This window comes from Drosophila sechellia, chromosome 2L, assembly GCF_004382195.2.
Source record: "Drosophila sechellia strain sech25 chromosome 2L, ASM438219v1, whole genome shotgun sequence".
Classification (NCBI taxonomy): Eukaryota; Metazoa; Arthropoda; class Insecta; order Diptera; family Drosophilidae; genus Drosophila; species Drosophila sechellia.
The window spans coordinates 4,397,564-4,423,527 of NC_045949.1; the positions used below are offsets into that span (position 1 = coordinate 4,397,564).

General features: G+C 47.9%; 7 protein-coding genes across 12 annotated transcripts in view; 4 read left to right on the plus strand and 3 right to left on the minus strand.

The window, feature by feature from the left end:
- Positions 1 to 94: 94 nt before the first annotated feature.
- Positions 95 to 2,033, plus strand: LOC6613353. The gene is made up of 2 exons (XM_002037791.2): positions 95 to 347; positions 418 to 2,033. Exons 1-2 carry the CDS (start codon positions 192 to 194, stop codon positions 1,771 to 1,773), a joined length of 1,512 nt encoding a protein of 503 aa, XP_002037827.1. The 5' UTR covers positions 95 to 191; the 3' UTR covers positions 1,774 to 2,033.
- Positions 1,865 to 3,217, minus strand: LOC6613354 (transmembrane and coiled-coil domain-containing protein 6; the record flags this gene model as incomplete). Its single annotated transcript, XM_002037792.2, has 2 exons — positions 1,865 to 2,775; positions 2,836 to 3,217. Coding segments are annotated over 2 exons (1,134 nt in total), but the record flags the coding sequence as incomplete, so codon positions are not given.
- Positions 3,218 to 3,241: 24 nt separating this feature from the next.
- On the plus strand, positions 3,242 to 4,578 carry LOC6613355 (histone-lysine N-methyltransferase MECOM). Of its 2 annotated transcripts, XM_032720728.1 has the most exons (3): positions 3,242 to 3,285; positions 3,344 to 3,546; positions 3,607 to 4,578. In XM_032720728.1, exons 2-3 carry the CDS (start codon positions 3,527 to 3,529, stop codon positions 4,481 to 4,483), a joined length of 897 nt encoding a protein of 298 aa, XP_032576619.1. In that variant the 5' UTR covers positions 3,242 to 3,285; positions 3,344 to 3,526; the 3' UTR covers positions 4,484 to 4,578. The 2 variants fall into 2 exon arrangements, with proteins under 2 accessions (XP_032576619.1, XP_002037829.1); XM_002037793.2 differs by lacking the exon at positions 3,242 to 3,285 and having other exon boundaries at positions 3,326 to 3,546.
- A 421-nt stretch (positions 4,579 to 4,999) lies between these two features.
- On the plus strand, positions 5,000 to 6,452 carry LOC6613356 (oocyte zinc finger protein XlCOF6.1). Its single transcript, XM_002037794.2, has 2 exons — positions 5,000 to 5,169; positions 5,224 to 6,452. Exon 2 carries the CDS (start codon positions 5,229 to 5,231, stop codon positions 6,264 to 6,266), a length of 1,038 nt encoding a protein of 345 aa, XP_002037830.1. The 5' UTR covers positions 5,000 to 5,169; positions 5,224 to 5,228; the 3' UTR covers positions 6,267 to 6,452.
- Positions 6,453 to 6,551: 99 nt separating this feature from the next.
- Positions 6,552 to 9,403, plus strand: LOC6613357 (polyphosphoinositide phosphatase). Its single transcript, XM_002037795.2, has 3 exons — positions 6,552 to 6,697; positions 6,762 to 8,385; positions 8,443 to 9,403. The coding sequence occupies exons 1-3, from the start codon at positions 6,617 to 6,619 to the stop codon at positions 9,312 to 9,314; spliced, it is 2,577 nt and encodes an 858-aa protein (XP_002037831.1). The 5' UTR covers positions 6,552 to 6,616; the 3' UTR covers positions 9,315 to 9,403.
- Position 9,404: 1 nt separating this feature from the next.
- LOC6613358 (sodium- and chloride-dependent GABA transporter ine) lies at positions 9,405 to 18,374 on the minus strand. 3 transcript variants are annotated; one of them, XM_032713843.1, is made up of 10 exons: positions 18,287 to 18,374; positions 15,688 to 16,667; positions 15,033 to 15,324; positions 13,335 to 13,513; positions 12,350 to 12,484; positions 11,202 to 11,331; positions 11,054 to 11,146; positions 10,043 to 10,994; positions 9,803 to 9,979; positions 9,405 to 9,739 (listed from the first exon to the last, which is right to left on the minus strand). In XM_032713843.1, exons 2-10 carry the CDS (start codon positions 16,331 to 16,333, stop codon positions 9,512 to 9,514), a joined length of 2,832 nt encoding a protein of 943 aa, XP_032569734.1. In that variant the 5' UTR covers positions 16,334 to 16,667; positions 18,287 to 18,374; the 3' UTR covers positions 9,405 to 9,511. The 3 variants fall into 3 exon arrangements, with proteins under 3 accessions (XP_032569734.1, XP_002037832.1, XP_032569735.1); XM_002037796.2 differs by having other exon boundaries at positions 18,194 to 18,369; XM_032713844.1 differs by lacking the exons at positions 15,033 to 15,324; positions 15,688 to 16,667; positions 18,287 to 18,374 and adding an exon at positions 14,284 to 14,459.
- Positions 18,375 to 18,781: 407 nt separating this feature from the next.
- LOC6613359 overlaps positions 18,782 to 25,964 on the minus strand; it is a 111,564-nt gene continuing 104,381 nt past the window's right edge. For all 3 annotated transcript variants that reach the window (XM_032713841.1, XM_032713840.1, XM_032713839.1), the window contains 4 exons: positions 24,945 to 25,940; positions 21,656 to 24,883; positions 21,167 to 21,592; positions 18,782 to 21,102 (listed from right to left, as the gene is read on the minus strand). In XM_032713841.1, coding sequence (XP_032569732.1) covers positions 20,861 to 21,102; positions 21,167 to 21,592; positions 21,656 to 24,883; positions 24,945 to 25,940 — 4,892 coding nt within the window. In that variant the 3' untranslated portion in view covers positions 18,782 to 20,860. The remainder of the gene's footprint in view (positions 21,103 to 21,166; positions 21,593 to 21,655; positions 24,884 to 24,944; positions 25,941 to 25,964) is intronic.

Here is a 25,964-nt window from a genome sequence, read left to right on the forward strand (position 1 = left end):
TATTAGCTAATAAAAATTAATATACAAAAAATTTGCTGAAATCCTGTTATAGCTAACTGGGCATCACTGCCGCAAGTGGGTGGACTGTGGAGTTTTGAACCTTCAGTGGTAGGGCAACACTCGCCGAGTGTTGAAAATTGTCATTGTTTATTTTTCCGGCATAAGCATTTAGTTTAAGGTTTACCACAAGCATGACGTCGTGGGGCAATATCTGCCGCATCTGCAGCAGCCCCGCAGACTACGAGATATTCGCCAAGATTCCCACGTACTTGCACGGCTCCACAAACGAGTTTCTCAACTGGCAAAAGCCCATAAACGTTCTGCTGGAGGAGACGACGGGCCTGAAAGTAAGTGATTCCATTGTCCAGTAGCCAGATAAATGTTTATAAGAATGCATCCTCTTTCGACCGAGCGCAGAACTCCACGGACGATGGGCTGCCACGCAACATATGTGCTCCGTGCATTTCCTATCTCAAGCATGCCGTCACATTCCGGGAGCAGTGCATCAAGAACGCGCTGAGCCTCAAGCTGGCGGAGCTCTACCAGCAGAAGAGAGTCAACGTTTCGGATGCGAACAAGATGGACAAGGAGAGCGCCCTCTTCACAGCAGAGGATCTGCATTATGTGGAACAGAGGCCAGTGCACAATCTTCTGCTGAACAACAGCGCCAACAAACTGGAGTCCTCCAAGGACAAGGTGCACAAGCGACTGCTCAATCAGACGACTCCCCAGGTGGACGGGAATGCCGAGCAGAAGATCCAATACTTAAACGTGCTGTTCAACAAGCAGCAACCTCACATTAGCATGCCCAGGCACCCGCGGGATGGCGAACTGCCGTCGAGCAGTGTCCAAAATGACGACGAAGATGACGACTATGCGGTTGCCAGTTCCAGCGATGACAACGAGGAGGCGGCCCTGCTCCGCAAGCACAAGAACTGCTACAACTACACCGAGACCAACTTCGAGGAGGACGATCCCATGGAGCAGGATCAGCTACAGCTGCGCGACATCAAGGTGAACATACCGGAGCCCATGTGGAAGGAGCGAAAGTGTTCGGCATGCTCCAAGCGCTTCATGTTCGAGGACTCGCATCAGTCGCATCTGGACAACTGCGTCGAGTACCAGTTCGTCACGTTCGTGACCGAGGTGACCAAGTTGCTCGAGATTAGGCGACAGAAAATGGTCTCGCCGCACGAGTTCATCCGCCGCATGATATTCGCTCTGCACAAGACCTGCGCCTGGCTGCAGGAACATTCCATAGACTCGCTTCTGGCCGAGAAGCTCAATCAGGTAAAGGTGTCCAACGGCGAGAAGATAGCTGAGCCACCAATTCCCATAGATATACCCGATCCCCGCCCGGTACAGGAACCATCTCTATTCCACTTTGCCAGCGGAACGACGACTCCGATAACGGAGGAGAACAACGTGCTGTACGCCATTGAGCGCTCTGAAAGTTGCCATTCCCAGGGCACGCCCACGGTGAAGAAACCCATTCCCATTCGCGGAAAGGCGGCGCTGGGAATCGGCCTGGACAAGCACAGGGAGAGGGCCACGTTCCTCGAGAAGCTGCAACGTGCCGCAGTCTCTCCTGGCACAGTTTCGCAGGGTCCAGCGCCCGTTTTCTCAGCCCGCTGCGGGCAGTGCAATTTAGAATTTGACTCAGTCTACGAACTGGAGGTGCACAACCACAATGCCCATAGGGGCTATGAACTGAACGCCGACGACGAAGCCAAAAGGCGTCAAATAATCGCCCTCTTCGAGGATGATATTTAGGTTTTCCAAACTCCTGTTTTTAATGGTGGCTCAATCAAAATAGTAATCATGTTGACCACATCTGTATGCATCTGTGTTTTTGTCCGTATTGTATTTATTTATTATTTATTTATTTTATTCTGTTTCCACTAGTGATTTAGTTTTGCTTAGCGGCAATCCATGTTCATTTACATTCTCGCGTACTCAAAAGCCCGTGGCTTTATATTTATATGTACTCCAAGACCAATAAAGAGATTCACAAGACTTATTCTTAACCACAAGCCTGTGCGTATATTTGCAAGCTATCCAGTACCAGGTTGGAATCTGCTACCTTCAAGTGCAGACAGTTTTTGAGCAAGCGCATCGCGTCCAGGCTGAGATCTGGATCTCGCAGAGCGAAGAGCTGGTTTAGGGTTTTCACAAGATTCTGCGGGTCTGCTAGTGTTCCTATTAGACTTGGGTCACCTAGGGCCACCAGATTGGACATAACACGCACGCCGTAGATCAGACACAGCCGGTCGGCTGGCGAAGCTAAGGTGGCTTCAAAGAAACGCACCAAGCATTCGGCCTGTTGAGCACCTATCCTGTGCTCCTGTTTCACTATTTCCAGTTGGTGCACGATGTACATGAAGTACTCGCTGGCGGGCTGGCTGAGGAGCTTCTCAGGCAGGTTCTGTGCAATGTACCTTCGATCCTTGTCACTCACATGCTGCGGGCAGTGGGTGGCCACCAGGGAGAGGCAGATGGCCGCATCTTCTTGGCAGCCATTGGGCTCACTGTAGAGCCTCCACAGCTTGGGTACTAGCTGCATTTGCAGCAATACTCTGCCGGCCTTGTCGCATGTGCCCAGAATGTTGGCCAGCGTCCACAGGCAACTCCGCTTGAGGCGTTCGGCCTTGCCATCAAGGTAGGTGACCATGTAGCTGCCCGCCAAAGTGACAATCTTTTCGGAGACATGGGCCTCGCCCAAGGAAAGATTACACAAGCACTCCACGGCATCTGTCTGTCGCTGAATGTGCGGTCCTGAAAGTCGAGACCACCTTTCTGTATATAACTAAAGACAATGAAGGTGCAATTTGTTACCAGTGAGCTCCTTAACCAGGACCTGAATGGCGCCAGGAATAGCTGCGAATGCATTTATGTTGTCGTTGCTCTGGAGGAACCCCAGCGACAAGCGGCACAGATCCTCGGAGGTGGCGTGCTTGCGCCGCTTGATCCTGCTGGCCATTCCAATGACGTCCTTGGTGCCCATCTCAAGAGCCGCCACTTCCTGCTTAACCTGTCCAAGTCCAATGCGCAACGAGTCCTTCGCCTTCATGCGGCACTCATCACGGTGATCCCTGGCATATGCCCGAATCTTGTTTCGCAGGAAACTTCCCTCACCCGTCGTCGTCGAAGAGTCCATTTGTTTATATTTTATGGAATCCTTAGCAAGTGAGAAAAATTCCGATACCTTAATAACAGATTATCGATAACTATAAAAGGTTAACAGCACTTGAGTCAAGTCAGCTGTTAAAATTGTAAACAAAAAAGGTAAGCACTTTTTTGTTTATATTTGATTTGGAGCTTGATAATGCTTATTTAATTTCAGGGCAATGGTGGCCTTGTATCGCATTTGCAATCTGAATCGGAATCGTGGATAAACATATTCAGTGGCACCCAAGAATCCGATTTTCCGTATGTGAATGTGGTTCCTTTTTATACTGGCAACCACCACTTGGGCTGACCACCACAGGGTGACCCAGCAGGTTTGTGTTTTTCTCAGCTGTTAAATATGGTAAATAGAAATATTTGGTAAGTTGTTGGTTTTTAAAGCTACTACCTTTTGCATGAGTTAACAGTATTACATTTTAGGAAAAACAGAACATGTCGCATTTGCACGAAAAGATCGAACTTTGTCATAAACATTTTCGATGGGCCATCGGAAAGCGGGCTGTCCAATGTGGATGTAGTCTCCCACTACACTGGCCTACCCGTTCGGCGGGGCGACTCTCTTCCTGAAACAGTTTGCTCGCTGTGCCTCGTGGATGCGCGGATTGCCTTCAGATCAAAGTCATCCTCTCGGGAAAGTGATCAGCTGGATATCCAAGAGATGGAACAGAATCTAGAGAAGTTAGGAGCGGATACAAAGAAGGAAGTCACAGGGTTCTGCGAAGAAAGACCAATAAAGAAAGATATTCTCGAAATACGGGAATACGAAGTAAAGAAAGAACCACTTGAGGATGCGGAGTGCATATCGCCGGACTACTCCGGTACAACTCCTTTGCAGCATCGTGTGAAACAGGAGCCCATCGAAGATAAATTCTTTAGTGATGAACAAATAGATACTAAGACAACATTCCACTGTGATTCTGCTCTGAACACGCACCTTCAGACTCACGAATCCTTCCCGACTAAGCACACCTCGTCAACCCAAAGTCCCCTGAAGGTCATGCCACCATATAAATGTGACAAACGCTCTCCCCCGAAAGTATTCTTCAGGTGCTCATTCTGCATGATGTGCTTTAAGAAGCAGTCCGATTTGGACCTGCACATGCTGGGTCACTCTGGAGAACGGTTCACTTGCACTGTTTGCTCCGAGTCGTTCGCCTTTGAAAATGATCTGAAACGACACATGCGTAGCCACAACACCAATTTGATTAAGTGTCCCAAGTGCCCAAGACTGTTCCAACACAAAACTGGTCTTAAAAATCACGTGATCAAACACGGATTTAAATTTATTACTCCCTAAGAGTACGTGCAATGAAAATAACTATAATTACATTATATGGACTTATATTCTTATATTATATATTTTTATCTTTGTTTATAGCTTTATCCCTTTGTTTAAATAAAATTTGTTTAATACATTTTTTTAATATATGTAAATATCGATAATAGATTTCGAAAAACAGGGGCGTTCTGTGGCTTACGTAACATGGAAAGACCCACGAAATTCACTCTTAAGAACCACATCCGCACCCACACAGTGTGTGCAAGTCCTTCAGTCTGAGTATCACGCTAAAGAATCACATGCAAACTCACACCAAGAGAAATGAATTCAAGTGCTCTGAGTGCAAAAAGTCCTTTTCCCAGAAGAAGGGCCTGCGAAGCATCTTCTTAAGCATCATAAAACGAATTAATAAAGTTTATAACTAGGAAGACAAAACCTTGGTTTCAAAAATGTTAATTTTGATAATTAATTTGAATTTCGAATATCGATAATAAATCGATTTAGCATATGGCCCAGAACATAGGGTGCCCAGTGTGCTGTGCACAATGTGAAGTTTTGCTTATTATTATTTTGAATTGTTAAACAAAGCAAGAGCAGTACCTTTGAATTAATTGGGTTGCACGAAAAGGATTCCTAAACTATAATTGATTGTTTTTCCAGATATAAGCTATTAAAAACATAAAGTGATTTAGTATATATATCAGGTAAGTGATATTGTCCCTCATAAAGTTCAGCTTATTAAGTATTGTTTATTACAGGGATAATGGCGAAAATCTGCCGAGTTTGCATGGATATTTCGGATAAACTCGTTAACATATTTGACGCCAGACGAAAGACTAGAGTTTCCATTGCCGAGATGATCGCGCAGTGCACCGGATTCGAGGTCAAGCGTGGCGATTTGTTTTCGGAAATGATATGTCTACCGTGCTTTGAGGACGCAAAGAGCGCGTATGGGATTAGGCAAACTTGTGAGAAAAGCCACCAGTTTTACTGCCGATTTCGCGATGAAGGCATCGAGGATGCTTTATACGCCTTGCTCGAAGAAGACTGGGAGATTTCGGAAGACGAAGATGCGCGGATCGATTCTGCATCCGATGCTGATGACGATGGGAAAAGCGACAGCAAGAAGTTTGCATTCGAATGTCGCGAATGCCACAAGAAGTACCAGCGAAAGGGAAGTTTGCTGAGGCACATGAGAACTCACATGGACGGACAGTCCTTCCCATGCCCCTACTGCAAGCGGAACTTTAGACTAAGGGTCACTCTCAAGGCGCACATGAAGACCCACAATGTATCGAAACCCTACGAGTGTTCCCACTGCTCCAAGACCTTTGCGCAGCAGTCCACTCTGCAGTCGCATGAGCGAATTCACACTGGCGAACGGCCATTCAAGTGTTCAGAGTGCTCCAAAACATTTATTAAATCATCCGATCTCCGGCGACACATCCGCACACATGGCAGCGAAAGACCGTTCAAGTGCTCCAAGTGCACGAAAACATTTACGAGGAAGTTTCACCTTAAAAACCATTTCCGTTCCCACACTGGTGAACGACCATTCAAGTGTTCCCACTGCCCCACGGCCTTTGCTCTCAAACAGCACCTCAAGGAACACAGCCGCCTGCACTCACCAGATCGTCCATTTCGCTGCTCTCACTGTCCCAAGACTTTTCGGCTGAGCAGCACTCTCAAGGAGCACAAGCTCATACACACCGTCGAAAGGACCTTTAAGTGTCCTCACTGTGCCAGTTCCTATAAGCAGAGAAAAACACTTAGTAGGCATATCCTCGAGTTACACGAGTGACCACTACTTTAAAAACACTTGAAAGACATATCCTCGAGGTACAATACTTTAAAATGGACCAAAACGATTTTGTTAGATGATAAAATACACTAACATATTTATAGGTATTGTAGTAATAAGGTATACAATTTGTTTGTAATGAATATGCATATTTTGATATGTTTTATGATGGAATAAAATGTTATTTACATTTGATTGTACCAAAACAAAATTAATTAATCGACTCCCTCTCACGCTGCCAACACTGGTCATTTTGCGCATATCCAACTACAGCTGATCAGCTGTTTTTGTTTATGTGGGAGCGGCCTGAAAAATTTTAACAAAAAAAATTCGGAAAAGCTGAGAAAAAAATGAACAATGATAATCCGAATATAGTTTTCAATCCCCTGATAAGCTCCATCCAAAAAGTAGTGCTCTATGAGACACGAGCGGTAAGAAATTACCTCCAGCTGAGCTTTTTCTGATCACTAATCACATATATCGCAATAATTTCAGCGCCTCTATTTGGTGGGCAGCAACAATCGGGAGACTCGGTTCCGCCTCCTGACCATAGACCGACTTGCCCACAACCGGCTCAGTATCGAGGAGAATGCCAACGAGTTCAACAGCCTGGAGATCCGACGTTTTGTCGCTTCCCTTACGGGTTCGCCCAAGGTGACGTCCGCTTACGGGGTCCTCGGATTTGTGCGCTTCCTCGAGGGCTACTACCTCTTGCTGGTGACAAAGCGCAAATGCTGCGCCCACATCGGCCGCCACCTGGTCTACACAATTAAGGACACGGTGATGGTGCGTGTGAACGAGGTGACCTCGCAACGACCACCGCATCCGCACGAGGATCGCTACAAGCGGATGTTTCAGAATATCGACCTCCGTAGCAACTTCTATTTCTCATACTCCTACGATTTGACGCGCACGCTGCAGTACAACGAGTCCGCTCCTCGCTACGTTGGTGCCAAAGTAGATCTCGACCGCGACGAACCGCTTCCCGATTGGAATACGCTAACCAGCAATGTGGACAAGGCGCATGAGCGTGTGGATTACGCGTTTCGCACGGATTCCCGCAAGCGCTTTGTATGGAATGCCTATCTCCTGCAGCCCATGGAAGGCATAATGCTCAAGGACTGGCTTTTAGAAGTTACTCACGGGTTTGTCAGCCAATCCTGCATCAGCATTTTTGGGCGGCACGTCAATGTTTGCCTGGTGGCGCGCAGGAGTTCACGCTTCGCCGGTACCCGTTTCCTTAAGCGTGGAGCCAACTTTCAAGGGGACGTGGCCAATGAGGTGGAGACCGAACAGATCGTCAGCGATGGACAGAGAATCTGCGCCTTCACCCAAATGCGAGGCTCCATACCGTCACACTGGTCCCAGGATATCAGCAAAATGGTGCCCAAGCCGCAGATTCAATTGGACATTTGCGATCCATATGCGCAGACTCCGTCGCTCCACTTTGAACGGCTGCTCTTCCATTATGGTGCGCCGCTCATTATGCTCAATCTGGTGAAGAAGAGGGAGCGGCGCAAGCACGAGTCGATCATCTCCAAGGAGCTGGAGTACAGTATCCGCTATCTCAACCAATTCCTGCCGCCGCCGCACCGCATGAAGCACATTCACTTCGATATGGCGCGACAAAGTCGCCTGAGCGGAGGCAACGTCATGGAGCAACTAGCCATTCATGCCGAAAGTATTGTCCAAATGACGGGTATGTTTTTTAAGGCGGCTGGCAGTGATCCCGGCTTGCAGACTGGGATTGTCCGCACAAACTGCGTAGACTGCCTGGATCGCACCAATTCGGCTCAGTTTGCGATTGGAAAGTGTGCTTTGGGTCACCAACTGGAGCGTCTGGGTTTTGTTAAATCCGCTAAGCTGGAGTTCGACTCGGATTGCGTGACGATGCTGGAAAACCTTTACGAGGAGCACGGTGATACACTGGCCTTGCAATACGGCGGGTCGCAGCTGGTGCACCGGATTAAGACATACCGGAAGACGGCGCCCTGGGGATCTCAGGGTAGCGATGTGATGCAGACCCTCAGTCGGTACTACAGCAACACGTTTAGCGACACCGAGAAGCAGCACAGCATCAACTTGTTCTTGGGCATATACAAACCTAGTTTGACAAAGCGTGAGTACTAAACTCTTTGATTTTTAAGTTAAATTATTTAATATAATTTTTATGCAGCGGGTCCACCCATTTGGGAGCTACAGACGGACTACGACATGCACAACGCATTCGTGCCGAGAGCGGATAGCAAGGCTATCACTGATTGGGTGCTCCACAAGGTTCGCGAGTGCCTACCCTATTCGTGTGCGGACTCCAACAAACTGGTCAAGGAGCTGTTTCGCGTTCACAGCAGCGGCCTGGAAATGATCGATGCCTACTCCAACTACCATCAGTCCTTCAAGTGGACTGATTTCAGCGAGCACATTGCGTTCGAGATCAGCCAGCTGGCACTGCGATACATGCCCACATTCCGCACTAATTTCAGTCCGTTCCAGAGGCAGATCCAGACATCGCGTAAGGCCCGTCAAAATCCCTCGATGACAGGGCAAAGTTCCACGGGTTCTATGAACAGCAATTCCTCAAGTTCTAGCGAGGGTGACGATAGCTCTAGTGACGAGGAGTTAAGTGCAAGTTTTGCCGAGAAGGAGGCAAACCAGACGGAATCGACCGAACCAGCCGCCGCCACTCTGGCCACAGGTCTGCCCTCGATGGAGGAAATCTATGGGTGCACCATCAATCCGCCCTCCAAGCAGAGCATGGCTGTTTATAAGAAGTACGTGCAGATGGGCAAGCTGTCTAGTGGAGGTGCGAGGCCGGCTCAGACAGCCGTTGCTCAGCGCGATCAGGAGCTGGCCAAGATTATGCGTGGCATTACCCTGCGACCACTCAGTGACTACGGCACCGACTCCTATCTCAGCGTGCGTCCGCCGGTCGTTCCTCGCAAGAGTCTAACTATCTACGCCGAGTACTGTCGCACTCGCAGCACCTTTAATGCCGTGCCCAAGCTGGAGGAATTCGATGTACTCTATCAATATGTGCAAAAGCTGTAGCCATTGATATGTAATGTCAACTGATATTTTAGTTTGTCCCAAAATGTATTATATATTATATTAAGTTAAATAATATCGTTAATCCAATAGTCTCGCTCTAGAATTTATTTAAATACTTTAATTTCTGCAGTTAACTTACAAAAGTGATTCGTTAAAAATACTCGGAAATGGCTATTGTTGGGAAAGGTTCCTAACAGCTACTGGCCACATGATCCTCCTGCCTCCGCATGTGAGGGTGAGGCCTGCATGGCGTTGTAGCCGCACTTCTGGCCGAGATGGAGCAGTTGTGGGTTCGTGGGCTTGTACACGGTGGCCATTTCCTGGGCCAGCATGAACTGCTCCTGCTCCGGAAAGTCGTGTTCGCAGTGGTGTTCCCCGCAAATCTTGCACTCGTAGATGTTGGGTCTCAGCGTGTTCCGGATGCGCTGCGAAATGAGTTCAACATCGGGTTAATAATGGGGCAAAGGAAAATGCTAGCAGCAACATACTTCCCAAAATGTATCTCCACTGGAGCGCAGGAAGTTGATAACCGCATATCCAGGTATGCAGATCAGCGAGAATGAAGCGAACATCCAGCCTATTCCATAGGCCCAGTCCGGATAGGTATAGCGTCCATTGTGGTAGGTGGGCTCGTGGTAGTTGATCAGACTCAACACCCAGATGGCCTGCATTCGAAAATCAGATGCTTTTAGATTAATTCTACATAGTTTAGGCACGGTGTGACTTACAAAGAGGAGGCAGGGTCCCAATACTAGCCAGCAGGATCTGAGATAGAAGGAAGGCGCCTTTCCGGTCATTTGTTTGACGTTCTTTGAGAGCCTTCCCGTGCCGTAGAACCAGGCAATGGCGATCATTTGACAGAAGGCCAGGAACATGATCGTCACGGAGGCGGCGTAGTGATCCATTAGCTGGAAGTAGTAGATGCCACCCTGTATGATGTTGGGCATTCCGAAGAGACATGAGATGACACAGACGAACAGCACCACGATTTCGTGATAGCCCAAGTGCCGCTTGATCCACCGCGGAAAGCCATCCTGTATGGACGTGACCACCACCTCCACGATGGCAAACTGCGAGTTCAGACCGAGGCAGAGCAGCATGAAGAAGAACATGACCGCCCAAAGCTGAGCGTACGGCATCTTAGCCATCGCCTGGGGATACACCACGAATATCATGCCCGGTCCATCACCGATGACGTCCCTCACATTGGTGTTCTGCTCCAGCGCCAGGTTGCCCAGCGTGGAGAAGGCAAAGATGCCCACCAGGAGACTGGTGATCATATTCACCGCACTCACTGCCACGGTATCCCGCAGGATATTGTTGTTGTACTTGTTGTAGCTGGCAAAGGAGATCATGGATCCGAAGGTGATGCCCAGCGAGTTGAAGTTCTGGGATGCGGCGTTGATCCACACATTGGCGTTCTTCAGCTCCGACCACTTGGGACGGAAGAAGAAGCGCAGACCCTCAGCAGCTCCATCCAGGGTCACCGCTCGCACCATCAGGATGATGATCAGCACGAACGGAAAGGTGGCCGTGAAGTAGCGCACCTTCGCCGACGACTTAATCGACTTCCACGTGGCGAAGTAGACCATTAGCCAGGCGCAGATTAGGCAGGCGAATAGCTCCCAGCGCATCATGCCCGGATACTCCAGGCCACCGCTGATCTGAAGGACCTTGTTTCTACGGAAGGGAAATTATGACTATAAGACCACAACTTATAAAAGTTTGCTATATGTTACTCGAAGAATTCCTCGGATGGAGTGCGAGATGTGTCCGGCGCACTGGCATTAATCCCCTTGCGCTGTGGCACCCAGCAATCCGGCGTGTTCCACCTGGAAATCCACATAAGATGGAACCATAAAAGAATAGGATATATACAAAACCCACCTGTTGTTGCAGTCGATCCAGGGCATCTCCGTTTTGAACGACGTAAAGAAGTAGTAGATGGAGTAGCCTATGATGACACTATAGTAGGTGGACATGAGGAACGAGACGACCACGCTGGCGAGTCCGGCTCCTGAGAAGGCAGAGAAGAAGCCATCGATAAGTAACCCCGTTCGCCCAAATCAGTCGGGAATCTCCAGCTGCAGCTCAACTTTATGGCATTGCCAATTGCAATGAGCTGAGCATACACAAAAATTAGACTTAATTAGGCCAGATGATAGTCGGACCGGTTTCGTATGGAATCACATGTCTAGACTGGCACTCATCTGCATAATTGGCCATGTGCCGGCCTCATACGGCGACAATTGGATCCGTTCGAAGTCGCTCGCCAGTCTTGGTTAAATAGTTTTTACACGTTATTAATATTTATTAGCTTGCCTCTGCGTGGGCGTGGTTTGTTTGCAAAATATTGACAGTAATTAAGCGTTTGGCAACGGCAAAAACAGCTAAATGCATTGTATGCAGTAATGACGATCTTGGTGGCTTGGGGATGGGGCATTTTCCCGGCTTGCCTTCGGGTTTTCACGCCACCTCCACAACACAATGGCCCAGCTAATTAGCTTCCGTCCGTATGGAAGTGGAGCATCGGAATGAGAGGTCTGACTACGGTTGTGATTACCAGGTGTAAATCATAACGCAAAATAGAGCTCGACAAGCTGGCTAAATATGGGATTGACCTTGGCCATGGACTTGGTCATATCCCAGAGCCCTCTTTTATGTTTGTCATGGTGGTTGGGCAAGCCTGGCTTTCAATTGTTTTGATGGGGTCTTTTTTAAAGTTATGAGCATGACGCATTTGCAAATTACTAATGACGCAATAGGAGTTTGAAAATTATGCATAATAATAGTAAGAACAATTTAAATCGCCTATAAGATTTATAAGAATATACCATTATCTTTTATATCATACGGACCGAACTCACAAACGTTGGTCTTGACAACAGGCTGCATACGTAATATATATTGATAATTATTACGTATACGACCCGTTTCCAGCTTTGTAAGAGAGCGGGATATAAATAAATTTGATAGTTTAGACTAATGATAGCTAACTTTAATGATAAAAAATTGAGCTGTAAAACTTTACTCACCCTTGAACAGAGGACACAGTTGACCCAGTGCCCCAATGGGTCCTCGACCGGTGTATTGGCCAACGGACAGCTCCATGAAGAGCAGCGGAATGCTGCATATGAACAGTATTATGCAATAAGGTACTAGAAAAACACCTGTAAACAATGAATAGCAAAACATTTACATATGTACGTGTAGCCATGGAGGAGAGCAGCTAAGCAAATAATTTAAATTAATTATAAATATTTGACATAAGCAAATACAAATGGCATGAAACTACTGTCTATCGTTATACGCGTCATTAGCAGGAGGTCGTGTGCCCGTTTCTACACTGTCACACCAGCTCATTACGCCTCCATTTCCATGCCCGATCCCCTCGAGAAACGGGCAAGCTAAGTAGGGGCAAAGCTACGGGTCTCCAAGTGCAAATGAAGATGGACGCGGACCTCCGAGCTCGCGTGATCGAGAAACACCGGCAAAATGATGACAGTGACCGCTTATTCTCTGTTCCCGCTGCTCTGAGCTTAAACAAATTTTAATTTATGGCTTTTAAACGCTTCAGCGGAAATGCCGCTTAAAGTGCAAAATTGTCAAATGTTTTTAGAGCAACTAAAACAAACAACTAAACCCCCATATCTTCCCGGTGCCGTCGCACGAAATCAAAGTAACTATCTCAATATCTGCCTTATCGCATGTGCAGGTTTTTTTGGCGGCACTCTTAGTCACTTGCTGGACTCTCACAAGGCACTTCCGCCCAGCGTTACCCGGAAAATCTCGGAATTGCCTACGACTGACCCCTTTCTTAATTCCCAATTGAACCGCAGAACTTTTTCGGAGGCACAGATAAGCGTATAAATAGTATGGTGCAAGTATAGCTCAACCAAATTAGTAATTAAATAAAGAGTGATATCTTATTTTAAATCTACAAAAAATGAACAATATAATCTTATCGTAAATATACATTAATGCTATTCAATTTATAGCTTTGTACATATGGGAACTTACCACCGCCACTCTTGTAGCACATGTAGGGAAATCGCCAGACGTTGCCGAGACCCACCGAGTATCCTATGCAGGCCAGGACGAACTGCATCTTGTTGGCCCAGTGCTGCTGGCGCGGCTTCAGGTGGGCCGTCTCATCGGACATGTCCATGTAGCTGTCATCGTCATCCACCCCTAAGGGTCTAAAAAGAGAAGCAGAAGGAGGATTCAGAAATAACCATATAAATTAGTTGATGCGTCAAATGACTTAATTGCAGTAATCACACGGACCCGAACCCACCAACTGGGGCCTGGCCATTCCATTGGAGGTGCCAACTGGCGTTGCATTGTGCCCGCCGACGAGAATCTGATCCGGTGATTTGATCGTGTCATGGATGGCTGCAGAATGCTGGGCAATTGGTGGTGTGGGTGGAGGTGTCGCCGATTTAAACAGCCGTTCGTGTCAGTTTTTCCCCCATTTAAGTGGTTTGATTAAATCGGGGAAATATTGAAAACATGCAGTTATGCGTTCGCATGTCGACAACACGGCGCTTTTAATAATATATATGTGTTTAGCTATAGCGAATTGTACTAATTGTGGATCAGTGCATTGTAACATTTAATGATAAGTTCATTTTAATAATAGACCATTAAATCTATATCCTAGTTTCTGCAAATTGACCGATATTACATATTATTAAAAAAAAAAAACTCAAAAACTCTTGATATATCAACACTTTGTAGGTAGCACAGTAGCACTATATATAGGCAGATATCGAAGAAAAACGTATATTTACTATCCTTTGTGGAATAGTGCTAAGTCGGGTATAAACAGTCTACTTAACAATCCAGGAATCATTCATGTTTAATCAGCGCTTTATCGCTAATGTTTATGGCAAACAAATCACACGATCACCATTTAATGGCCTGATTCGAGACGTTATGCAACTGGAATTTTTCCCTGGGCTCTTACACTTTGGCCACCCGGTTGAAGCGGAAGAAGGACTGCTCCGAGTGCTTCGAGGACTGGGCATCGTAGTCCTGGCGGTTCGGCATCTCGACTTTGGCTTACTCCTTTGGCTTATTCTAATCTTGTTTTCAGGAGTTACTTCTAGCGCAGCCTTTGAACTATGAAGGTATCCATGGATAGCAAGGATACGTGGAGCAGGAGACGCGGGCACTGAAGGAAACTGGGAGTGGCAACTGATCGGCTTGTGGGTTATCGCGCTACTGACTACAAGTCCGGCAATTTTCAGCCGGGTTTCGGCCGCAGTCCCGGTGTTTATGGAGCACACAATGGGGAGTGGTAATTGGTCTGGCCAACACAAACAGATAAATCACAAAACCGATCGAACCGATCTATTGATCTCGTTAAGGAACGTTGCTTAAAAATAGCTGATGCGAGATCGGCACGTTTCGGGGACGGTAGGCAATCATGTGGACCCCGCGCCCAAAGATGCCACAAGGGTGTTAAAATCGCCTGTTTGCCAAATGCTCAACAATGTTATTCTATGCTAAGGTGCCAAATGCTGGCCAAATTTGCCACGAATGTTAGATCCTTTTATCGCCGCCTCTTTGTCAAGCTAATGGCCCTTACTATACACAGAGAGAAACTGCTAACACAAATTTTAATAACAAATTGATTTGAAGTAAAACGCGTTTCTTTACTTCCAGGCTGTTGAGAACTGACTCTGAAGAATTCGCGATTCGAATAACACTTACGGTGGCGTCTGCGGATTCACCATGTCGAACAACTCGTTGGCGGTGGTGGGCACTCGCCGGATAACCAGCTTGCGCCCATCCGTTGACCCAATGCCAATGGAGGCCAGCGAGCGAACGGAGGTCACATCGGAGTAGATCTGGTTGCCGGCCAGTTCGTGGAAATGATAGGAACTGCCGCTCAACGAGGCCTGTGGTTGCATGTAGAGCGGATTGGGGGCCTGTAATCCAGAAGTGGCCATCGATACGCCTCCAACCAGATTGCCGCTACTGTCATTTAGGCCCGGAAGATAACCTGCAGGGGATTTGAATAGATAAGCGCATTATAATAGTAACAAGTAGAAGATCTTCTCGGAGACAACCATATGAACTTCATTGCCTATCAATATCATAAATAATAATTCTACATACGGATTTTATAGTTACTATGGTCAATTTGAAATTAATTTTGCTGGCTGTTCGATTTATATAGCTTATTATGAATCACTTAAAGGCAGACATTTAATTATTAGTAGGACAACATTATCAACAACCTGTTCAAGTATTTCGTGCAATTAAAAGATTAAGAGGCGTTTCCAAGCAAAGTAATTCAGTACAAGCAATTACATATGAGCACTAGGAAACTCAATATGCGGGCGAGGGTTTGAGGGTCACCAACCTGAGACCACGGAGCGCATGCTGCTGTGATGGCTGCCTAACCGCAACTTTAGCTCCATGCTGAGCGGCGAGACGGCCACCGAATCCCCGGCCATGGTGGTGGTGGTGGTGCAGGTCAGGGTGGCCGGCGTGGGTGAAATGGCGGGCATGGTCACGGGAGCTGGAACTGAAGCTGCAGCAGGAATGGCAGCACCTTGTTCATCACAGTCGTCAATGGTGAAGGTCACCGTGGAGGTGGATCCTGCTGCCGTTGGCTGATGGGCCAGCACCTGACCAGGTTGCAATACTTCCGAACTGGGCCTGGTTCGCACCGATGCCTGGCGCAGTGGCGACTGTTTGTGCAGTGCAGCTGCCATGGCCGCCAGCGATGTGGTGGAGCTGGTCTGGCGGAAGGGAAGTGGTCCTGCTACCGCACAGCTTCCCGGCGGTGTTCCCGGCGTGGCCGGTATTATGATGAACTTGTGGGCCCGCGACGTGGACGACCGGATGAGCCGTGCCTGCTCGTCGCCCTCGTAGCAGCTCTCAGCTCCGCTATCAGAGAGTTGGCTGTGCCTCAAGGGCGCTAGGCCGGTGAGCGGGGCGCGGCTGGTGACCACCTGGTCGGGTGTGGTGTTCAGCACCTGGCTGGCGTCTTTATTGTCCTCCATATGGAAGGTCGAGGGGGAGGGCCTCTCTGTGGGAAATTCGTGTGGCTGCTGTAGCCGTGTTGCTAGTTGACACTTGATGTGTTGCAAGTTGCCAGTTGGTGTGTTGCTAGTTGCTTGTTGCTAGTTGCTATTCGGTAGTCGCTGTATCATAAAACCATTTTGAACGCCGACTGTTGTTGGATTTCGCACTGGTTCGCTGATGCTGGGGCCGCTTTCATATCTATCATTTTGAATGGTCGCAATCTGCGATTGCGGGTACTGGTTGACACAATTTTAAATCACATTTAAACCTTGAGTTGCCCAATGTTGTTGCTGCTGGCCGCGTGAGTTTGAGCTTTTAAATCAAAATAAACTAAATCATGTGAAAGCCAGCACAAGATATCTTTATTTGCTTTAATAGGGGTGATTACTTTCTTGAAAGTAGCTTTTTAACCGTTTAATAATGTTTTATTTAGGTGTTTATTGTCTGCCAACTCCGCAAATAGTTATCACTTTCTGGGAAATTCACTTTCCCAACTCAGAGTGCACCCATAAAACTGACTGATTTCTTCTTTACCTTTTTACGCACACTTCATATATTTTTCTCGTATTTGTTTATATAAACAAACAATCTGAAGTTTTGTCCCATTTTTTGTTATATTTTATCGCCGTCACAGATAAACCAGCTCGAGCTCTTCAGCCGCACACAGGTGAACAGCAAGTCGCACTTGATACTACAGATACAAATTTGTATCTTATCGGCGATGTGGCCCTAAAAGGTTGCACCCGTCGCCCACCTCTCACGGTTGCCTTCTTGGAAAGCATTTCTCGGACTGCTTTCGTTTCGTTGCCTTCGATTGACGCTTTTGCCCATATCGGGCTCTTTGAATTTGAAAGTTTTGGAGTGAGCAGAAAACAGAGGCACTACGTCATTGGCACGCGATCTGCTCCAGTGACTCTCCGGTCAGCAGCGGACCACGAAAGGTCAGAGTGCTGGCTCAACTGTGCCGTAATTAATAATTACGCATCTTGCCGTACACATATCATATATCATGGCACGCTAGGGGCTTTCGTTGTAATATGAAAATCAGCCACACTCAAGTAGTAAAAATGTAAATTTTTAGCCAGAGCGCGAGGCACTAATATAAACCGATTAAACTCAGCTCGAAAACATTCCAATTGTGTTTACATAACTGTGTACGAGTAGAGTAAGCTTCTTAAAATATCAACTGTTGGCTATTTGGGGCTTTCGTTCAAGCCCTCACACCAAAAAAAAAAAAACCTGATTGATTACCTTTGTCGGGCAATAAATCACTTATGGTGCGATGTGTGAATTCAATTCGCTCTACTGCTGAGGCTGAGAAAGCTAAGCCCTGAGAAGTGTTTTGGTAATTGCTTGCTTGGGAAACAGCGTGACATCGTATAAGACACCTGTACCTCATTGTAAGTCGTAAACCGTCTGTAGAAAGCTGCGGCATCAACAGATGTTCTATTCCGGGCACATCCCTTGTATCGCACTGAACTATAAAACCAAATTAGCACTCCGACATGCTAATGAAAGCTGGTGCTAAATTCCCCATTATACAACATGTTTGTTTGCCCAGTTGCTGCCCCCAACAAACAGCCATTAAATGCGGCTTTGCTTCACTCGAAGAGCAAACAAACAAAAATATTTAACACCTAGACCGAAAAGATAATCACACACTTTAATGATGGCAATCGTAGCGACAGCGATCGACACTAATAATGGTAATTTCATTCACTTTGATTCACTTGTTCCTGCAGTTCAATTTAGATTCGAGTGTGGGGCTTCTCATTCATTCATACGCCGAACAATGCCCAATTTCAATAGTAATAAACGTAATAGAACAATCAACGCACATCAAATTACCCGGCAACGGCAATCGAGCGGATCAAGATAACGCCGCGTATACTTAATGCCCAGCTCAGTGCTAGGTGCTCAACTTTGCGTACCGCACTTTAGACGACCCAAGGGCTTAACCATGAGTCCGTGGCAGAGGCCCCGAAAACGTGCCAACACGCGCGCCGTCAAATGTCAACTGATCCAATCCCCGTGTGCGAATATCGTTTGCACTTGCGACCGCTGCTGCGGCATACCACATACCACAAACCCGATCCGCTCTCGCTCTCCACATACAAACATACACATATGCATATAGTATCTGTGCTTGTGTGCCGCTCTACCCATATCTGGCCCGACCAGATATCTCTCTGCCGGAGAGCGGATCCAGTATTATAAGTGGGGTCTGTCTTGAGAAGCATTACGGGTTAGGCTTGTTCCCGCTCCCCAAAATGATGGAATATTAATGCGGATTATCTGGCCACCAAGAAGAAGCTACAATTTGCGACACATATGTGAGCACTTGAAGCGCCTAAATGGCCAGATTCAAGTCGAGTGCAAGTGGAATGCTGGCGGAATACTTAATTTAATCAAGTACGCCATCAAACTGATTGTTGATTTATATTTATTTATTTATTTATTTATTAGTTTACAATAAGCGATTACAAGTATGTTCGTTTCTCGTTATTAAATACACGTTTTATAAGTACAATTTAACTATTGCTTTCTTTTTACAATAAGAGCCATTCTTATTCCTTATTATTTTCTCATTTATATTTGCTGCCAGTGCAAAAGTTCTGTCTATGTTCAATGTAACTCTATTTAGGGTACGATTTCGAAGCGGTTCTTGTGAAGAAAAATAAAAGTGTTTGGTAATTGTGAACGAGGCGGTTGCTAGTTTGTGCACTTGCTTGCATATTCATATTGGCTATGGAATTAAGAAAATAATTTTATGCCTGGCATGGGTTAGGGTTAGCCTGTGATTTAGTTCGGATTTGGGAGTCGAGGTGCTGAAACCTATACACAATAATGCGCTATTTAAAAATACCATAGAGTTTGCCTGTGTATTATTTACAAATTCTGTCTCTTTGTGTACGTGTCTGAGTGCGAGTTTATTTTGTATGGTATTTTACTATAAAGAAATTTCTCTTTCTTCTTAAAGTAGTGACTATACATTTTGTTTACGTTTAATAATATTAATTTAAAACTTCATTTTCAATAATTTATTTATCCAGGCCCGATCCCGAGACCCGCCATCCCACCAGCTACAATTGCATCGGGAAAAGACATGCTCTGTGAAACGGGCGCCGGAAACGGAAATTCGCTGCATAGTTTCCGGCGCGTTGACAGCTGCGCGCTGTTCCCGATGGAGAATGGCAAGGGGTTAGGGCAGGGGCAGGAACAAGGGCGCTGGTTCGTTGCCTTTTTAAGTACGCTCTATACTTTTGTCTCTACATATTAGTAAGTTAGTGGAAGTATCTCTTTTGCATTAAAAACAATCACAACAATTTAATATTAATTGACTATAAAACTACAAAAATAATGGTTAATCATAGTAGAGTGTAGTACAAGTAAGTGGTCGAGGGACAGTGGTCAAAATCAAATCCTCCATTAGTCGGTGTTGCGATTAAAATTAAAACAAACCTAGTATTTCCTATGCAATAGATAAGTATCTTTTGTGCGCTGATGACGCCTCAGTGGCAGTTATAGTTATGTTCCCTCAACGAGTTGGTGCCTAGATCCAGATGAAACTGTTCCCACGTCTATAAGCCGGTTGGAGTGGTCTGATTTCTTCGAGATTTGTGTGTGTGTGTGTGTGTTTTGACTCTTGAGCTTGCCTACAATCCAACTGGGACAATCGTTGGCATATTGTCCAGTGGTTATGGATGATAGACGCGGAAAAGTATCTTATAGACCGAGGCCCAACGATCTCTTACATATATTATGCTAGAGAGTATTCTGGGGTGCATTGTTCGTTTTTCTTGTTGGAAATCAAAGGCAGTTTTCAATTTTAACGGGCGAGTTGAGTTGGTATCTAAATTACAGGAAGTAGTTGCAGTTGTGTGTGCGTGTGTCTGTGCTATAATACAAAGTGTCATTGCTACTACCCACACCCTAAATATTTATAGGAAGTCTTTAGTTATACATATATAACAGAATTAATATTGGTACTCGACTAATGAAGAAGTTGTCGTTAGAGGACGAGAATTCGTTTGTAGCTGCACTCTCTATGGGTGAATTCCCTCACATCTGTTTTGGCAGTTGGTGGTCTCTATGGGGCAGCTAAACGTACAAACACTACGCGGAATTCTCATGTTAGTAGGAAGGAGAATACTAATCGTTATTACAATTAATAAAATTATTTTCTTAAGCTACTATATTACTTTCGTGCATTCTTGATGCGATTCTTGCTTCGTCATTTTTTACTTTTTACAATAATTCAATCTTTCATAGTTTCGTTTTACGGCCAATGGAGCCGACTATACTTTCAGCTCACAACTTTACTTTTGTTTTTCTTTTCTTCAATCTTGATAATCTTTCGCGATTTAATCTGTATTGCATAATTCATAACCTTTTGCACTTGCCTTTCAAATATACACAATGTTTTCTTTTTCATTTTCATTCGATTCTCTTACATACTAAAGATATAGCTAGGTGTTGTGTATCAGTGTATTGTTACGTTACGTTTAGGATATGTAATCCGGCGTTGGCTCGGGCACTGCGTCGGGATTGGAAAACAGCGGATTGGGGAACTCTGGCGGATGGGGCAGGGGCGCAATTGTCTTGGGCCTCCTCCTGTAGGCCATTAGCCAGCAGGAAACTGCCACGGCAACGGCCACAAGAGCCAGCAGTGCCGTGATGACCAGCGCAATGATCAGTCCCACCATAGACACGCAGATATCCTCTACCCTTTGAGCCGCCGGTTTTACTGTGGGAAAAGGAAATTAAAGTTATTTATGGTTTGGGTTTTGATCAATTTCAGGAATACTCACTGTTGGCATCATTGAGACCTTGACCGCTGCGCTTCTCGAATGTCAAAATGGCATTTGACGAGATTGTGATCTCTTCGCGCAGTTGACCCTCCACACCCGAATTCGTGGCAATGGCGGTCGCATCGGTGGAGTTGTCCGCAATGGAGCGGCGACGTCGCCCGAAGGCGTTGTAGCCACCACAATTGACGGGTTGACAGCGTCCAAAGCAGACTCGTATGTTGCACTGGAAGCGGATGTTATCGCTCGATGGGAACTTGAAGGCATTGAAACTGGCCAGCAGGCTGTTCGTGTCCGGATTGTACTCCCAGTTTCCAAAGATACTGGTATCCGTGGCACAGCCATTCTCATCCGTGACCAGATACTCGTTCTGTACATTGTCCTCCATGGTTTTGGCAATACAAGAGCGGGCGAAGCCTCCATAAATGGCTAGATGTTAAAGATACAGATTAGCATACATTTTAATAGGTCCTAACAATATAAGATTCTTACTGGCTGGCTCCACATCCACTTGCAGCTTGAGATTGTCGCCGATCTCTGCAGAGTTGATCTCTTCGCCTTCGTTGGTGATGATGCGCATCTGGCAGATCGGCGGCGGTCCTGTGTTGGCAATTGTTCCGGCAGTCGTCAGCATGGATACGTTAAATCCTAGGGTGACATTCTTCTCGCCAGTCTGGTAGACACACTTGATGTTGTAGGCCTGTGCCTTGTAAGTGACCAGCTTGGGATGCTTCTGGATGACCAGCACGAAGCTTGCCACATCCTTTACAGCCTGCATGCCACAGCTACCGAAGTGGACACGGAAGATCTCGGTACGAGGAACAGTCTCGCCAGCCAGGTTGACCACCCGACGGCACTCCTCGTCCTTGCTGTGACCCTTAACGTATAGCACTCCGTTGAATCCTGGCTCCGTGATGTGGATCTCTACTTGAACGCCATCGGCAAGACAACTGACCACCATATCGGGTCGTGGGAAATCGGTGCGGAAGTTAGTGTGGTTGCAGTGTAGCTCCGGATTGCCCGTGTAACCGGTGATGCACTGGCACTGGGCTCGGTGATTCACCGCGTTACAGAAGGCATTCACTCCGCACACCTTGGTCAGGCAGGGATCTTCACAGGTTTTGGTGTCTAGGTTGCAGAATCGGTTGTCGGCGCACTGATCATTGCTCGTGCACTCTGGCGGCTCCTCCGGCTGGCATTCGCCACGTGGAGTCAGACGGTAGCCCAGATCAATGGGGCAAGTGCAACGGCCGCGCTCATCGATCACCATTCCGCGCTCCAAGGCGCACACACAGTGACCACTCTCGTCGATACGGAAGCCTTGCTCCTCTCGGCATGGGGTGCAGTATTCGTAGATATCCAAAGCGGTTCCAGGTGGGCAAACACATTGTCCATCCACATCTCGAACGAAGCCCTTCTCGATGACGCACAGCGAACGCTTGTCGCACTGCACGGCTGGGTTGCCAGTGTAGCCTTCAAGGCACTCACAGATCATCGTCCTCACGGGCAAGGTATCACGGACACTGCAGAAGGCATTGACTCCGCATGGTTGGGTGGCATTGCACGGATTCACACACTCTCCGCGCAGACAGGCTTTCTGGCTGGGACAGTCCGCATCGCTTATGCAGATGGGAATGTGTCGCTCCGATTCGCAGCCATTCTTTCCGGGCACGGTTCCTGGTGGACAGGCGCACTGTGGTCGGTGATGATACACCTTGCACAGCTCGTCCTGGGCACATAAAGCAGTTGTTGTACAAGGATCATCACATTTGCCATTGACGCACGCCTTGTCCGTTGGACATTCGTCGTCTGAGCGACATCCCAACGGAGTACAAGCAATCCTGGCATTTCCACCATGTCCTGGGATGCACTCGCATACTGCACGATGCTCGATGGCCAAGCACTGGGCATTGGATCCACACTGTTCACCCTGACAGGCAGGAATGCAGAGCTGGTTGCGGCACACGTGAGTACCCGGGCAATCTGAGTTGATACTGCACTCGATCTTGGAGCACTCAAACTCTGGGTTACCCTCAAATCCTTGGCGACAAGTGCATACGGGTTTATGGTCCTTAATACGGCATTCGGCATTCAAGCCACAGTTGCAAGGATCTCGGCAGACGCTGTTCAGGCAGGACTTGTCTGCCGGGCAATCTGAGTCCGAGATGCAACCTCCAACCTCCTTGATTCCTGGCGTAGGCTTACAGCCTCCCTTTCCTCTGCTGACATAGCCATCCGGACAGATACATAGCATTGTACGCACCGGTGAGGTAGGAGTCACCTCGCAGATAGCAGGCCGTTGGCACGGTTCCAATACAACGCATGGATCCACGCACTGTTCGTTGATGCAGGCCTGGCGACCGGGACAATCAGTATCCAACTGGCAGATGGGCTGTGGCGGCGGTCGGCAGTCCACGTATGGATTGCCCAGGAAATCGGCAGGACAGCGGCACACGGCAAGATGGCTCTGAGCCCTGCACTCCGCACGCGGGGCACACGGGTTGTGGTAGACGCAGGGATTCACGCACTGCTCGTTCTGGCAGGTCTTGTCCTTGGGACAGTCGTTGTTGCTGCTGCATCCAATGACACGACAACGCTCGTAGGGATTTCCTCGATAGCCACTCATGCAGCGGCACTGGGCACGGTTCGATTGCACGTAGCACTCGGCGTTGGGTCCACAGGGATCGTTGATCAGGCATGGGTTAATGCAGTCACCGTTGATGCAGGCCTTGCCCGAATCACACTCACCGTCCACGCGACATCCAATGGATCGACAGGAGGCATACGGATTACCCTCAAATCCGTCCTGGCAACTGCATACGGCGCGATGTTGAGTGACTTGGCAGACGGCGTTAGTTCCACAGTTGCATGGATTGCGGCACTGAGCGTGTATGCAGGCCTCTTGGTCGGGACAGTCCTGGTCGCTCTCGCAGCCAGGTTGCCTGGGCGGCACCATCTTACGGCACGCTCCACTGGCATCGGGCACCTCGTACTCGGCACACTCGCAAACCATAGTTCGTACTGGAACACTATTGAGGACACTGCACTGAGCAGTTGGATGGCATGGTGAGAGCACAGCGCACGGATCTTGACACTTGTCGTCGATGCAGGCCAGTTTACTTGGGCAATCTCCATCATCCCGGCAGACGGGCTCAACAGGTCTGGGTTCGCAATAAGCGTACGGGTTACCCAATGGCAACTGATCCGGACAACGGCAAACAGCGCGATGCTGCAGAGCCTGACAAATGGCATTCTGGGCGCACGGATTACGTTGACCACATGGGCTAACACATTCGTTTGACACGCAGGCCAGGTTCGATGCACAGTCGTAGTCCGAGTGGCATTCCAAGCGCAAGCAACGCACAAACGGATCACCCTCCAATCCCACGGGACAGCGGCAATTGGCGCGATGGTTACGTCCGTAACACTCGGCATTAAGGGCACAAGGATCGCTGGCCAGGCAGGGATTGATACATTCGCGGTTCACACACTGCTTGTCTCCGCTGCACTCGTCATCCGACTGGCAGCCAATGGGTTCACATCCAAACTGAGCATTTCCGGAGAATCCAGGCTTGCAGTAGCAGATCGGATGGTGATTCTTCACCGTGCACTCGGCATTGGGTCCACAGTTGCAAGGACTGGCGCACTGGGTGTTGATGCAGGCCTCGTTCGAGGGGCAGTCTGTGCTAGACTTGCAGCCCACCAGTATCACATCGGAAGCTATGGAGATGGAATGGAAATTAGTATTGCAAAAATTCGAAGAAAGTTAAGGAATACTTACGTGGCAGGCAGCGCTCTTGTGGGTTACCGGAATAATCTGGTGGACAGCGGCAGATGGCCTTTCGCTGCTGCACATGGCAGTAGGCACCAATTCCACAGTCATCCGCGGCACATGGACTGATGCAAATCTCGTTGCGACAAATCTGGTCCCTGGGACAGTCGTCGTTGCGGGAGCAGCCAGGATTGGGGATTCGTGGTAAATCAACTTCTGTAGTGTAGCATTCGATGCGGGGATTGCCTTGGAAGCCCTTTGGGCAGTTGCACTGAGCATAGTGATCCCGAGCTGTACACTGGGCATTGACGCCACATCTCTCCAGTCGGCAGGCATCCAGACAGTTTCCATGCGAACAGACCTCTGTATTGGCGCACTCAGAATTGTGCTGGCAGCCGGAGATTACCTTTGGTACAGTGATGGGCACGCAGTTGCGTGAGATATCTGTCACTGTATCGCCGGGGCACTTGCATGCCATGGCTCGCTTTGGAAGGGTATCCAAGACCGTACAAGTCTGCTGCGGAGTACAAACATGAGGCGTGGCGCAAGGATCTGCGCAGCGTTCATTGATGCAAGCCAATTTCGATGGACAGTCCGCATCCTGGATGCACTGGGGCTTGGGCGTCTTCACTGGTATATCGCACTGCACATGTGGATTGCCCTGGTAACCGGGTCGGCACTCGCACTGCGGCTGATGGCGACGACCCACACAGATGGCGTTTAGGGCACAGGTCTCCTGATCGCAAACCGGTCGGCAAACGCGATTCAATCGATCGCAGGCTTCGTGATCCGCACAATCCTCGTTGTACTGGCAGTGTCCAGTGATGCAGGAGATGAAGGGATTTCCCTGAGTTCCGGTTGGACAGATGCACACAGCTTGGTGGTTCTGAGCCAGGCACTGGGCCCCATTGCCGCAACGCACTTGGCCATGAGTGCAGGGATCTACGCAGTTTTCGTTCAAGCAGGTCTTGTCATACGGACAGTCGGCGTTGATCTTGCATTCAGCTGTAGGATCAAGGATTACATCAG

Coding starts and splice junctions, on each gene's coding strand:
- LOC6613353 (XM_002037791.2), top strand. CDS start 192: ATGACGTCGTGGGGCAATATCTGCCGCATCTGCAGCAGCCCCGCAGAC. Junction 348..417: donor AGGAGACGACGGGCCTGAAA/GTAAGTGATTCC, acceptor GACCGAGCGCAG/AACTCCACGGACGATGGGCT.
- LOC6613355 (XM_032720728.1), top strand. CDS start 3,527: ATGGTAAATAGAAATATTTG. Junction 3,547..3,606: donor ATGGTAAATAGAAATATTTG/GTAAGTTGTTGG, acceptor ATTACATTTTAG/GAAAAACAGAACATGTCGCA.
- LOC6613356 (XM_002037794.2), top strand. CDS start 5,229: ATGGCGAAAATCTGCCGAGTTTGCATGGATATTTCGGATAAACTCGTT.
- LOC6613357 (XM_002037795.2), top strand. CDS start 6,617: ATGAACAATGATAATCCGAATATAGTTTTCAATCCCCTGATAAGCTCC. Junction 6,698..6,761: donor TGCTCTATGAGACACGAGCG/GTAAGAAATTAC, acceptor CAATAATTTCAG/CGCCTCTATTTGGTGGGCAG. Junction 8,386..8,442: donor CAAACCTAGTTTGACAAAGC/GTGAGTACTAAA, acceptor ATTTTTATGCAG/CGGGTCCACCCATTTGGGAG.
- LOC6613358 (XM_032713843.1), bottom strand. CDS start 16,333: ATGGAGGACAATAAAGACGCCAGCCAGGTGCTGAACACCACACCCGAC. Junction 15,325..15,687: donor CATGCGCTCCGTGGTCTCAG/GTTGGTGACCCT, acceptor AATCCCCTGCAG/GTTATCTTCCGGGCCTAAAT. Junction 9,980..10,042: donor TGGGACCCTGCCTCCTCTTT/GTAAGTCACACC, acceptor TTTCGAATGCAG/GCCATCTGGGTGTTGAGTCT.